This window comes from Eretmochelys imbricata, chromosome 23 (genome assembly GCF_965152235.1).
Source record: "Eretmochelys imbricata isolate rEreImb1 chromosome 23, rEreImb1.hap1, whole genome shotgun sequence".
Classification (NCBI taxonomy): Eukaryota; Metazoa; Chordata; order Testudines; family Cheloniidae; genus Eretmochelys; species Eretmochelys imbricata.
Genome location: NC_135594.1, coordinates 14,481,790 through 14,495,238, shown reverse-complemented (window position 1 = coordinate 14,495,238; position 13,449 = coordinate 14,481,790). Strand labels below are relative to the sequence as shown.

Here is a 13,449-nt window from a genome sequence, read left to right as displayed (position 1 = left end):
GTCCAGTGCTCCGTGATCTCCCAGCTCCTGGCCACCCGCATCGTCTTCATAGAATCATAGAATCATAGACTATCAGGGTTGGAAGGGACCTCAGGAGGTCATCTAGTCCAACCCCCTGCTCAAAGCAGGACCAATCCCCAAATAAATCATCCCAGCCAGGGCTTTGTCAAGCCTGCACTGCATGGGCTGCGCAGGTGTCATGGAGTGTGGGGGAGTCCAGGCCCTGCACCCCTCTTCCTGGGATTCACTGAGACTCTCAGCCAGCCAGTAAAACGGGAGGTTTATTGGACAACAGGAACACAGTCCAAAACAGAGCTTGTGGGTACACCCAGGACCCCTCAGTCAAGTCCTTGTGGGAGAGCAGGGAGCTTAGACCCCAGCCCTGGGATTCCCTGTGTTCCTCCACCCAGCCCCAAACTGAAAATAAACCCACCCAGCAGGCTCTCTCCTGCAGCCTGTCTTCACATTTCTGGGCAGAGGTGTTACCCCCCGCCCCGCCCCCCGCTTCCCCTCCTGGCTCAGGTGACAGGCTCTCAGGTCTCCCATCCCCAGGGCACATTCCCAGGTCAACACTTCCCCCTCCCTGCTGCATCAGGTCCTCACATCTCTCCCCCCTTGGAGACTGAACTGAGCGGGGTCACTGTGACCAGTGACCTGGGGAAGTTCGGGGCCCCCTCTCCGGGACAGCGCATCCGCTATCAGCTTGGCACTTCCCTTCACGTGGACCACGTCCATGTCGTAATCCTGCAGGAGCAGGCTCCACCTCAGGAGTTTGGCGTTGGCTCCTTTCATCTGGTGCAGCCAGGTCAGGAGAGAGTGGTCGGTGTAGACGGTGAAGTGTCGCCCGAAGAGATAGGGCTCTAGTTTCTTGAGGGCCCACACCATGGCCAGGCACTCCTTCTCGATGGCCGCGTAGTGTTGCTCCCGGGGTAGCAACTTCTTGCTCAGGTACACGATAGGGTGTCTCTCCCCCTTTTCATCCTCCTGCATTAACACCGCCCCCAGTCCTGTGTCCGAGGCGTCGGTGAACACCACAAAGGGCTTGTCAAAGTCTGGGTTTGCCAGAACTGGGCCACTGACCAGAGCCTCCTTCAGCGCCCGGAAAGCCTCCTGGCACTGCTCGGTCCAGACCACCTTGTCTGGCTTCCCCTTCTTGCATAGCTCAGTGATGGGGGTGGCTATGGCGCTAAAGTGGGGCACAAATCTTCGGTAGTATCCTGCCATCCCAATAAAGGCTTGGACCTGCTTTTTGGTGTGGGGAGCGGGCCAGTCTCTGATCACCTCCACCTTGGCTGGTTCCTGCTTTAGGCGGCCGCTCCCCACCCGATGGCCCAGATAAGATACTTCAGCCATCCCCACCTTGCACTTCTCCGCTTTTACAGTCAGCCTAGCCCCCTGGAGTCGGTCCAGCACTTGTCTAACCTGGGACACGTGATCCTCCCAGGTCTGGCTAAAGACACAGATGTCATCAATATATGCCACGGCAAAACTCTCCATCCCCCTCAGGAGCTGGTCCACCAGGTGCTGGAAGGTGGCCGGCGCTCCCTTGAGGCCAAAAGGCAGGGTTAGGAACTCATAGAGCCCCAGAGGGGTGATAAAGGCCGATTTCAGCCGGCATCTGCGTCCAGCGGCACTTGCCAGTAGCCCTTTGTAAGGTCCATGGTGGTGAGGTACCGAGCTCCTCCCAGCTTGTCCAGGAGCTCGTCCGGCCTGGGCATGGGGTAGGCATCAGATACAGTGATGGCATTGAGCTTCCGATAGTCCACACAAAACCGGACCGACCCATCCTTTTTGGGGACCAGCACCACCGGCGAGGCCCAAGGGCTGGAAGATGGCTGGATCACCCCCAAAGCCAGCATGTCCCGGACCTCTCTTTCCAGGTCCTGGGCAGTTTTCCCTGTGACTCGGAAGGGGGAGCATCTTATCGGCGGGTGCGACCCTGTCTGCACCCGGTGGACAGTCAGATTAGTGCGTCCAGGCTGGTTGGAAAACAGGTGACGGTACGGATGCAGCACCCCCCTGACCTCAGCTTGCTGGGCAGGGGTTAGCTGAGCCGAGAGGGGAATTGTTTCCAGGGGGGAACCAGCTCTGGTCCCAGGGAATAGATCTACTAAAGGGTCATCTCCCTGCTCCTCCCACTGTCCACACATGGCCAACACCACATTCCCCCTGGCATAATATGGCTTCATCATATTCACATGGTGTCACGGAATCCCTGGGCGATGCTCTGGATCTGCTCCCCATGAAGCCAGTCAGGACTCTGGGGCAGTCGCCTTTCTGTGAGCAGCCTGTCTTCAGGACACACAGCTCACACAGCTTCCACCTTCCTGGGTCTGACCTCAGAGCATTCAGCCTCCTTTGCCCCTCCGTGCGCTTCCCACAGCGAGTCCGCTCAGGCGGGGCTCCTGGGGAAACCAGAGGGTCCTGCACCCCAACTTCGCAGTCAGACGGGACTCTCAGCCGGCCAGTAACACAAAAGGTTTATTAGACGACAGGAACATGGTCTAACACAGAGCTTGTAGGTGCAGAGAACTGGACCCCTCAGCCAGGTCCATTTTGGGGGGCAGTGAGCCAGACAACCATGTCTGCCCTTCACTCCATGTCTCCAGCCAGCCCCCAAACTGAAACTCCCTCCAGCCCCCCAAGCCCCTCCTCCTCCAGGCTTTGTCCCTTTCCCGGGCCAGGAGGTCACCTGACTCCTTTGTTCTCCAACCCTTTAGCTCTCACCTTGCAGGGGGGAAGGGCCCAGGCCATCAGGTGCCAGGAAACAGGGTGTCGGCCCTTCTCTGTGTCCAGACCCCTGCACACACCTGCCCTCTAGGGCTCTGCAATGATCATACACCCTTATCCCACCCCCTAGAGACTTAAGAACTGCCTAGGGGAAACTGAGGCACCCCCACACTATTCAGAGGAAATATTAAGAACAGTCCCACTTCGTCACACTACTGCACGTTTTTTTACTGGTACTCTGGACCGGACCGGACCGGCTTGCTTTCACCTCTGGGCAGGATCCCTGGAGAGGGGTGGAGCTTGTGGGGGCTCCACCCACATGGTACAGCGCCTGATTGACAGCTGCTGCTGGGCAGGACTAAGGAGAAGGTCCCAGATGTAGCTGGTATCAGCCGAGCTTCTTGCCTCCCTCCCCACCTGCTCCCTGGGGGACAGTCGCCTCCCCCACTAGTTCAGTGTCTCCCTCTGTGTGGCCCCTGTTCTCCCTTCCCAGGCCTGGGGCTTTGTGGGTCTCTCCTTCACTTCTCCATTGGACCTTCCCAGCCAGTGACCTGCAGGGAATCCCCACCCACTCCTGACTCCCAGCCCCCTGCTCTAACCACTAGACCCCACTCCCTTCCCAGAGCCTGGGTGGGAACCCAGGAGTCCTGGCTCCCAGCCCCGCTCCCTCGCTGTAACCGCCTAGACTCTGCTGCCTTCTCTGTGCCTCAGTTTTCTTCCCTCCCTGTAACATGGGGCTAATGACCCTGGCCCATGCTGTGGGGCAGGGGAGGGGTGGCTGTGCCGGGCTCTGAGCCCCCTGGATGGATGTGGGGGGTTGGAGCTGGGTGTGGGCTTCTCCTCCGGGCCGGCCAGGGGTGCAGCTCAGCGGGTGTCTCTGTTCCACAGACACCTCCATCAACAAAGGGAAACAGCCGCAGACCCTGGTAAGTGTCCCCTGTTCCCCCACAGGGCCTGGCCCACAGAGGCCCTGGAAGCCCCCTCACATTGAACCCCACCCACTTTACCTGGCACACTCAGTGATTTGGGGTGGGGCTGCTGGGAGGGGGTTAGGCTTGTGGGATCGCCAGCTGGGATTACAGAGTCCAGCGGAGGGCAACGCAAATAATCAGGGGACTGGAACCCATGACTTACGAGGAGAGGCTGAGGGAACTGGAGTTATTTAGTCTGCAGAAGAGAAGAGCGAGGGGGGATTTGATAGCAGCCTTCAACTCCCTGAAGGGGGGTCCAAAGAGGATGGAGCTGGGCTGTTCTCAGGGGGGCAGATGACAGAACAAGGAGCGATGGTCTCAAGTTGCAGTGGGGGAGGTCCAGGTTGGATATTAGCAAAAACTATGTCACTAGGAGGCGGGGAGGCACTGGAAGGGGTTCCCTAGGGCGGTGGTGGAATCTCCTTCCTTGGAGGTTTTTAAGGCCCGGCTTGACAGCGCCCCGGCTCGGATGATTTAGTTGGTCCTGCTTTGAGCAGGGGGTTGGACTAGAACCTCCTGAGGTCTCTTCCAACCCTGATCTTCTATGGTTGCAGGGGTGGGTGTGTTGGGGTGTTGGTGGATTCACACACACTCACACATGCCCCAGTGACTCTCTCCCCTCCCAGCCCCAGGAGCCCGACCCCGGTGCCGACGGACTCACTTACGCCGAGCTGGACGGCCAGGTGCTGCAGGCCAAGCTGGGGAGCCCGGCCCTTGCCCACGAGCCTGCCCAGCCCAGCGTGTACGCCGCGATCAATGTGAGCTGGGGGGCCCCGCAGTGAGAGCCCCCCGTAGCCATGGGGCGCCAGCCCGCAGGGGGCGACAGACTTACCCTCCCGCAGCGACAGCCCCAGAGAACTCTGCTTCTAGGGAAGATTTAGGGGGGATGCCCCAGGCTGCCCTCCCCCCGCTGCAGCCCCATCCCATTGAGCTGCTGTTCCCCTTCCCCTCCCAGAACAACATTTGGGGACCTGGGGGAGGGCTCAGCACCAGGACGAGGAGGGGACACATTGAGGCAGCTTTTATGTTATTTTGCATCCTGTTAGTCTCCAGATTTGTAATAAACACTGAACCACAAACCAGCCCCCCAGGTAGCCCCAGCCCCCCTCTCCCTGTGCCGGGAGTGTATGTCACACCTAGGGGAGATGGGATTGCTCGGGGGGGAGCGCTGGGCCCTTCCTGCTCTAACCACTAGACCCCAGTCCCCTCCCAGAGCCGGGGTATATTACAGGGTCGCTGCCAGGGAATCAAGTTGATGCTGAGTTTCACTGGCAGTGGCAGTAACAGAAACAGAAAGTGAGCGCCGGCTCTGGACACACTTCCCCTTTTCATGGATTTTTCGGCTGCTGCTTTAGCAACTTAGGATCTAAATGTATCCATCCCTCCCCACCTCACAGGGTCCCAAAACCACCCCCCAGACTCCCAGCCCTCTGTCCCGTCTGCAGCGCCACTAGCTGGGAAGGAGGTTGGGCAGGTCCCTCCACCCTCATGCTCCAGGGCGGGCACTGGCCCCAGCCTGGTCAGGAAGGAACCTCTGCCCTGCTCCATGGGAGAGGGTCACTCCATGGGGGGCACTGTGTGTGTGTGGGGGGGATCCCTCCTCTGCTCTGATCTGCGGCTCCAGGGAGGCTAGACGGGCCTGTTGGAAAAGGTCAGGGCAGCCTGGGCAGCACTTGAGACCTCCTGAGATTCCCCCGTTCCCAGCTGGTCCCCGGACTGGGCAGCTCCCATGTGGGGCTGGGAGGTGATGTGGGGTGCGGGGGGGACCAGGCAGCTGCAGGAGGGGATGTGGTTTGCTGGGTGTTGCAGGGAGCTGGCTTTGCTCTGACTGCAGTAGATTTGAGCAGGAGATTGCAGAGAAACCATCTGATGGGAAGAAAGGGGCCGAGTGCAACACGGGCTTCCTGGGGCTGCAGCCCCCATTGCAGTTCTTCATTCCGCTCACACTCGGGTCTCAGGCTCAGTGGAGCTCAGCACTGGGGTGTTGGTGGCAGAGCTGAGGGGCCCCCCACTGCCCCATCATGGCGTCTGCTCTCACCGTCCTCTTCCTCGGTGAGTATCAGACACAGCCAGTGAATATGCCTATGGGGGCGTGTCTGAGACCAGGGCGTGTGCCCATGGAAGGGTGAATCTGAGACCAGGGTACGTTCCTGTCACGGAGTGTGGGGGAGTCCGGGGCCTGCACCCCTCTTCCTGGGATTCACTGTGACTCTCAGCCAGCCAGTAAAGCGGAAGGTTTATTGGACCACAGGAACACAGTCCAAAACAGAGCTTGTGGGTACAATCAAGACCCCTCAGTCCAGTCCTTCTCGGGGAGCAGGGAGCTCAGACCCCAGCCCTGGGGTTCCCTGCGTTCCCCCACCCAGCCCCAAACTGAACGCCCCCCCGCAGGCTCCCTCCTGCAGCCTCTGTCCACATTCCCGGGCAGAGGTGTTACCTCCCCATCCTGGCTCAGGTGACAGGCTCTCAGGTCTCCCATCCCCAGTGAAACTCCCCTGCCACATTCCCAGGGCAACACTCCCCCCTCCCTGCTGCATCACAGTTCCCCATGGGGGAAGGGGGATCTGAGACCCTGGCGTGTGCCCATGTGCTGATCTGAGTCCAGGGTGTAGGATCCAGTCACTCTAGGATCTGGTCCCTAATGGCCCGTCTCCTTTCCAGGCTGTTGGCTGGTCGGCCGGAGTGGGGTGTCGGGAGGTGAGTATCTGTGGGGAATGGGGCAGCTGGGGAAATTTCCACATTAATGATGAGGGACGTGGATGGGGGTTGAGGGGCAAAGATCCCCCAAAGGGATGATCCTGTCTGACCTGCGCTCCCTCCCACACCCACTGGTGGGGACTGAGACCTTGCCCCACTCATTACAGGGATGGGCACCACACAGGGAGAATTTGCCTGCACTCAAAGCTCTGCCCCCCAGGAAATATAGAGTGAAGACACCAGCCACGCCACAGGGCCCCCAACTGTGCCCGGGGAGCTGGCCGTAGCCCCGGGGAACGGGTCAGTCAGAGCAGGGCTGTAAGAAGGGGACACGCAGAGGGACTGGAGCAAGGCACCTGTTGTGTCTCACCCTCGGCTTGCTGCACACGCGCGTGTCACTGCTTTGCTCGTGGGTCAGGCTCAGCCCGACCCGGCGTTCGGAACGTCCCCTGAACGGCTTTGGAAATATCCCGTCCCCAAAGGGGCCCCCGGCATCGGGCAGAGCAGAGCTAAATCCCCAGGGGCTGAGAGCGGTTTGGGCCGGAGCAGAGCCGGAGTTTGGGCCCCAGGGATGGGCCGGAAAATGTTAGAACAACCGGGGGATTTTGCAAACACATGCTTTTTTGGGGTGTGTGTTCTGGGAGCCTCTTGCTCAAAGGACCCAAATGTGTCCCATGATCCCAGCACCACCCCCCTCCCCCCGTGTACAGCAGATTGCCAGACAATTGGAGGAAACGTGGTTTTTAGAATATTTTAAAGAATAATCCATGTTCAGCCCAACCCCAGGAGAGCTGCCGCTGGGCTACAATGTTAGAGAAACAGGAGGTTTCAGAGTAACAGCCGTGTTAGTCTGTATTCGCAAAAAGAAAAGGAGGACTTGTGGCACCTTAGAGACTAACCAATTTATTTGAGCATGAGCTTTCGTGAGCTACAGCTCACTTCATCAGATGCATACCGTGGAAACTGCAGCAGACTTTATATATACACAGAGGATATGAAACAATACCTCCTCCCACCCCACTGTCCTGCTGGTAATAGCTTATCTAAAGTGAGCATCAGATTCTGATCTCAGCCCCCAGGGTCAATCCAGAGTCACTCCTGACTGCAGCGGGGGCAGGGCTGAATTGACCCTGGAGAACTGAAGGAATCCGAGACTGGAAATCTCCTTCCCCCCTGCTGTGTCAGACGGACCTGGTTTGTGTCACCCCCACTTACTGCCTGTTTGTTTGTGAATCCAGAGGGGTCCTACCCCAAACCCTCCATCTGCGTCAGCCCCGGTGGGGTGATCCCCGTGGGGGGAAACGTCACCATCCGGTGTTGGCATCAGGGCCAGGGCATGAGGATCCTCCTCTACAAGGATGGAGACGGGAACTATACGACCTACACGGACCCTGCTGGCTCTGAGGCTGAATTTCCCATCCCCAGCGCCAGACGGGAAGATGGGGGCAACTACACCTGTCGTTATAGCCACAGAACAGGACCAGCTGCCTACTCGGAGCCCAGCGACCCTGTGCAGATCATTGTAACCGGTGAGGGGCCCAGCCCAGCACCTCGGCTCCCAGCCCCACACCCAGCCACCCCCCGGGGGGGTCTCAGCAAGCCCTGGTGCCCAGCAGATGGGACGTCCAGCCAGTGAAGGTTGGGTTGGGGGGGAGATCTCAGGCACCCAAAGATGGGGAGGGAGGGAGGGAGGAGATCTTGGGCTGGTGCCTTGGTGGCCTGGACCCCAGGGGAGACCCTGACCCTGTCTCTGCCCCGTCGCTGACGCTCCATGCTGGGGACGGGGTGCAGTAGCCGTGCCGGGGTCTGTCTCACGCCCCGTCTCCCTCCCACTCCAGATCTCAGCTCCCCCAAACTCTCCATCTCCCTGAGCTCCAGCGGGGAGGGGGCCGGGGTGAGGGCAGGGGTCACATTTCCCATCCCCAAAGTAAGCCAGGCAGAGGGAGGCAGCTACACCTGCTATTATCCCCCGACTCGGATTCCGACACCTGGGTGGGCTAGCTCTGATGGAGCTGAAAATAGCAATGGAGCCGTGGCCGGGCAGGACTAGCCGCTCGCGTGTGCCCCCGGCGCCCTGGGCGGGCTTGACTCTCACAGCCTGTCTCCTGTGCGCAGATCCCAGCTTACCCAGACCCTCCATCTCTCTGAGCCCCACTGGGGTCACCGCCCCAGGGGCAGACGTCACCATCCGGTGTTGGGGGCAGAGCCAGGACGTGAGGTTCTTCCTGCACAAGGCTGGAGACCTGAACCCGCCGCGACACATGGACCCTGCTGGGGACAGGGCCAAGTTCCACATCCCCACCGTGGGCCGGCAGCACAGAGGGAGCTATGGCTGCTGCTACCGGCCCCGATCAGAGCCCTTCGTCTCCTCGCAGCCCAGCCACCCCGTGGAGCCGGTGGTAGCAGGTGAGGGGCCCGGCTCAGTGTCCCCGCTCCCAGCCCCACACCCAGCTGGATACTCAGGGGGGCTCCACGCCAATGAACCACTCAGAGCCAGGCTCTGCCCTGAGCCCTGGGCCCAGCAGAGGGGACGCCTCGCCGGGGAGAGGGGATGGAGTCACTGGGGGGTTCCCAGTCAGGGGGGAGCAGCCTCCTACCCTGCACATGGTCTGACGCTGCCCTGGTTACCGCGGTGTCGGGGCGCCTGCCAGTCAAGCATTAAGCAACGGGGCCCCGGCTGTCACGGGCGGGTCGTTCTCTCTCGTCCTCTCCCCGGGGCAGGTCTGTGCCCAACGTGGAGGGTCGATCTGGGTGGTCAATGGCCGCGCTGCCCTGGGTCGATAAGGGAGCAGGCTGGCCGGAGGAGGTGTGACAAATGTTTCCTCTGAATAGTGTGGGGGTGCCTCAGTTTCCCCTAGGCAGTTCTTAAGTATCTAGGTGGTGGGATATGGGTGCATGATCATTGCAGAGCCCTAGAGGGCAGGTGTGTGCAGGGGTCTGGACACAGAGAATGGCCAACACCCTGTTTCCTGGCAACTGATGGCCTGTTCCTTCCCCCCTGGAAGGTGAGAGCTAAAGGGTTGGAGAACAAAGGAATCAGGTGACCTCCTGGCCTGGGAAAGGGACAAAGCCCAGAGGAGGAGGGGCTGGACAGAGTTTCAGTTTGGGGGCTGGCTGGGGACATGGAGTGAAGTGCAGACGTGGTTGTCTGGCTCACTGCCCCCCAAAATGGACCCAGCTGAGGGGTCCTGTTCTCTGCACCTGCAAGCTCTGTGTTAGACCATGTTCCTGTCATCCAATAAACCTCTGTTTTACTGGCTGGCTGAGAGTCAAGTCTGAATGCAGAGTTGGGGGGTAGGACCCTCTGGCTTCCCCAGGACCCCGCCTGGGCAGACTCACTGTGGGAAGCGCACGGAAGGGCAGAGGATGCTGAATGCTCCGAGGTCAGACCCAGGACGGTGGAGCCGGGTGAGCTGTGTGTCCTGAAGACAGGCTGCTCACAGAAAGGCGACTGCCCCAGAGTCCTGCCTGGCTTCGTGGGGAGCAGTTCCAGAGCATCACCCAGGGACTCCGTGACAGGAGGGCACCTGGCCTTGGAGCCAGAGGTGGGGAGGTTTGGGGGGCCCCTGGGTGCTGGGGGAGCTCGTTCTGCAGCCTGGGTCCGGCCCTGGAGGAAGTTCTGTCCCCTGCCCAGACGAGCGTGGCCCTGACTGAGGCCGGGCCGGAGGCAGGGAGCCGTCCCCCCGGGGTCACCCCAGAGCTGTGGGCTGTTGTGGGGTGTCTGCCCTGCAGTGGGGGGCCGGCGGGCGGCTGCCGGGCTAGCTCTGATGGAGCTGAAAATAGCAATGGAGCCGTGGCCGGGCAGGACTAGCCACTCGCGTGTGCCCCCGGCGCCCTGGGCGGGCTTGACTCTCACAGCCTGTCTCCTGTGCGCAGATCCCAGCTTACCCAGACCCTCCATCTCTCTGAGCCCCACTGGGGTCACCGCCCCAGGGGCAGACGTCACCATCCGGTGTCGGGGGCAGCGCCGGGACGTGAGGTTCTTCCTGCACAAGGCTGGAGACCTGAACCCGCCGCGACACATGGACCCTGCTGGGGACGGGGCCGAGTTCCGCATCCCCACCGTGGGCCGGCAGCACGGAGGGAGCTACAGCTGCAGCTACCGGCCCCGATCAGAGCCCTTCGTCTCCTCGCAGCCCAGCCACCCCGTGCAGCTGGTGGTAGCAGGTGAGGGGCCCGGCTCAGTGTCCCCGCTCCCAGCCCCACCCCCAGCCGGATCCTCGGGGGGACTCCGCACTGATGGGACGTGTTCGGAGCCAGGCTCTGCCCTGGGCTGAGGTGGGGACATGTGGCTGGGGAGCAGCTGCTGGAGGTTCAGGACTGAGGGAGGGGGGATCCCTGCTCCCAGGGGGAGCTGCAGAGCAGGGGGGCTTTTGCCAGGGGATGCTTCCCCGGGCTGCCCCTGCTCTGGGGACGCCCAGAGGAGTTGGGGCTCAGGGCTGCCCAGCCGGCACCGGCCCCAGCCACAAACAATCTCCCTCCCCGCACCCAGAATGACGCTGAGGATCGATGCTGAGTTGCTGGGTGGGGGTGGGGCGACCACTGAGGCGCTGTTTCAGCCCCTCCCCCAGCCCTGACGGACCCTGGTTCTATTCCCGCAGGAACAGAGTTGCTGACCAGCCCCATCATCGCCGGGGTGAGCGCGGCAGCCGCTGTCCTCCTCCTCCTCCTCGTCGTGGCCTTCGTCTGCTTCAGAAAAACCCGAGCCAGTAAGTGCCCCGCCCAGCGAGGGAAGGGTTAAACCTGCCGCTAAGCGGGGCGGGATGGGGTCACGGCTTGGATGGGGGACTGTGCCGGGAAAGCCCAGGAGCAGGGGGGCGCAGCAGAGGGCGCTGTTGCGTGTGTAACCCCTGTACACCGCAGCTGTCCCACCCCAGAGGTGGCCGCATCTCAGCGCCGGGCGTGGGGTCCCTGTATAACGAGCTGCCGGCACCATGCCTCTCCGGTACCTGGGGTGACAGAGGAGTCAACCGGCCTGGATCAGGTTCGTTACCACGAGTCACTGAAGAGGGAGGATTGGGAACAGGAAAGGCCCCCTTTCCCCCCCCCTCCCCCCGCGAGTTTATCTGCCCCTCCCCCCGGCACATGCTACAGTGTTACGCTGCCCCCTGCTGGTCCGGCCCAGCCCAGCAGGGATGCAGGCTCAGCCCCAGCAGCAGAGGGGACCCCCGCAGACCCTCCATCCCTGCTGCCCTGTGCGGGGTGAGTGGCCAGGCGCTGAGACCGGGGGATCCCGATCGGCTCATGGGGGTTTCTTGTTTGTGTCCCTCGGCAGGAAAAGGAGCCGCACGGATACCCAGCAGGTAGGAACTCCGGCCCCTCCCGCTCCGGATCCACTTGCCTGGGTCACAGGACTCCTGGGTTCTCTCCTCGGCTCAGGGAGGGGAGTGGGGCTAGTGGTTAGAGCCGGGAGTGGGCGGTGACCAGAAATCCTGGGTTCTGTATCTGCCTCTGGGAGGGGAGTGGGGTCTAGTGGTTAGGGTGGGGTGGGGTCTGGTGGTTGGGGCAAGGGGGGCTCAGGGAACTGGGTTCAGTGTGAGGCAGCCTGGGGGCGCTCTCTGGATGTGTTGAGGAATCTCCCCGCGGGTGGGGGGATATGACGTTTACAAGGGGATTTTCTCTTTTAGCACCAGCCCTATGGGGGCATTAAAGACATCGGCTCAGCAAGGCCCCGTCTGTGAGTAACACACCCAAGGGGGTACCAGGGTGGGGCAGGACCCCGGGGAGGGGAGGGTTTTGTGGGGGCTCCACCCATATGGGGCAGGGTCTGATTTACAGCTGCTGCTGGGCGGGACTAAGGAGCGGGTCCCAGAGGTAGCCGGTGTCAGCTGAGAGTGTTGGACTCCCAGGAGCTCCCTGGGGCCACCCTCCCTTCCCGCTCTAGTTCCCCCTCCACTCCTGGCTCCCAGCCCCCTGCTCTAACCACTAGCTAGAGCCCACTCTCCTCCTGAGCCAGGGCGAGAACCCAGGCCTTCTGACTCCCAGCCCCCCGCCCCCGCTGTAACCCCCTCGACATCTTTGTGACTCAGTTTTCCTCTCTGTCACTCGGGGCTAATGACCCTGGCCCATGCTGTGGGTTGGGGGGAGAGGGTGGCTATGCCGGTCTCTGAACCCCCTGGCTGGGTGGGGGGGGTCGGAGCTGGGTGTGGGGTCCTGCTCTGGGCCGTCCAGGGGTGCAGCTCAGCGGGTGTCTCTGTTCTGCAGACGCCTCTATCAACGAGGGGAAAGAGCCGCAGACCCTGGTAAGTGTCCCCTGTTCCCCCATGGGGCCTGACCCCCAACCTTGACCCACATGGGCCCCAGCAGCCCCCTCACAGCCCCCCCCCACACACATACACCTTTCCTGGCACACTCGGTGGTTTGGGGTGGGGGTTGGGCTGCTGGGAGGGGGGTGGGCTTACGGGATCCCCATGGGGGGGGGGGCGTCTGTCTGTGTGTGTGTGTACCCTGTGCTCTGTGTGTCCCAGGAGCCCGACCCCGGCGCTGACGAAGTGACCTACGCCGAGCTGGACGGCCAGGCACTGCAGGCCAAGCGGGGGGCTCTGGCCCCAGCCCCCGAGCCCGCCCAGCCCAGCCTGTACGCCGCGATCAACGTGAGCCAGGGGGCCCTGCAGTGAGAGCCCCCCGCAGCCATGGGGCGCCGGCCCCCAGGGGACAACAGACTCACCCCCCCTGCAGCACCTGCCCCGAGAACTCTGCTTCTAGGGAAGATTTAGGGGGGACCCTGCCCTCCCCCTGCTGCGGCCCCATCCCACTGAGCTGCTGTCCCCCTGCCCCACCCAGACCCACGTGTGGGGGGCAAGTGTGGGGGGCTCAGCACTGGGAGGGGTTGGGGACACATTGAGAGAGATTTTACGGTATTTTGCATCCTGTTAATTTCCAGATTTGTAATAAAGACAGAACCACAAACCAGCCCAACCTGGGCACCCCACAGCCCCCCTGTGCCGGGAATGTGTGTAACACCTCGGGGAGATGGGGGGGCGCGGGGGCTGGTTATACAGGGACCCGTCGCCCCGCACTGGGTTGCAGCCATTCTGGGGAAGGGCGTCAA

The 13,449-nt window shown here is 61.8% G+C and overlaps 1 protein-coding gene across 1 annotated transcript in view; it reads left to right on the top strand.

The window, feature by feature from the left end:
- LOC144279003 (immunoglobulin superfamily member 1-like) overlaps nucleotides 1-13,449 on the top strand; it is a 143,638-nt gene that overhangs the window by 104,744 nt on the left and 25,445 nt on the right. The window contains 2 exon segments of the mRNA XM_077840415.1: nucleotides 11,674-11,701; nucleotides 12,026-12,075. Coding sequence (XP_077696541.1) covers nucleotides 11,674-11,701; nucleotides 12,026-12,075 — 78 coding nt within the window.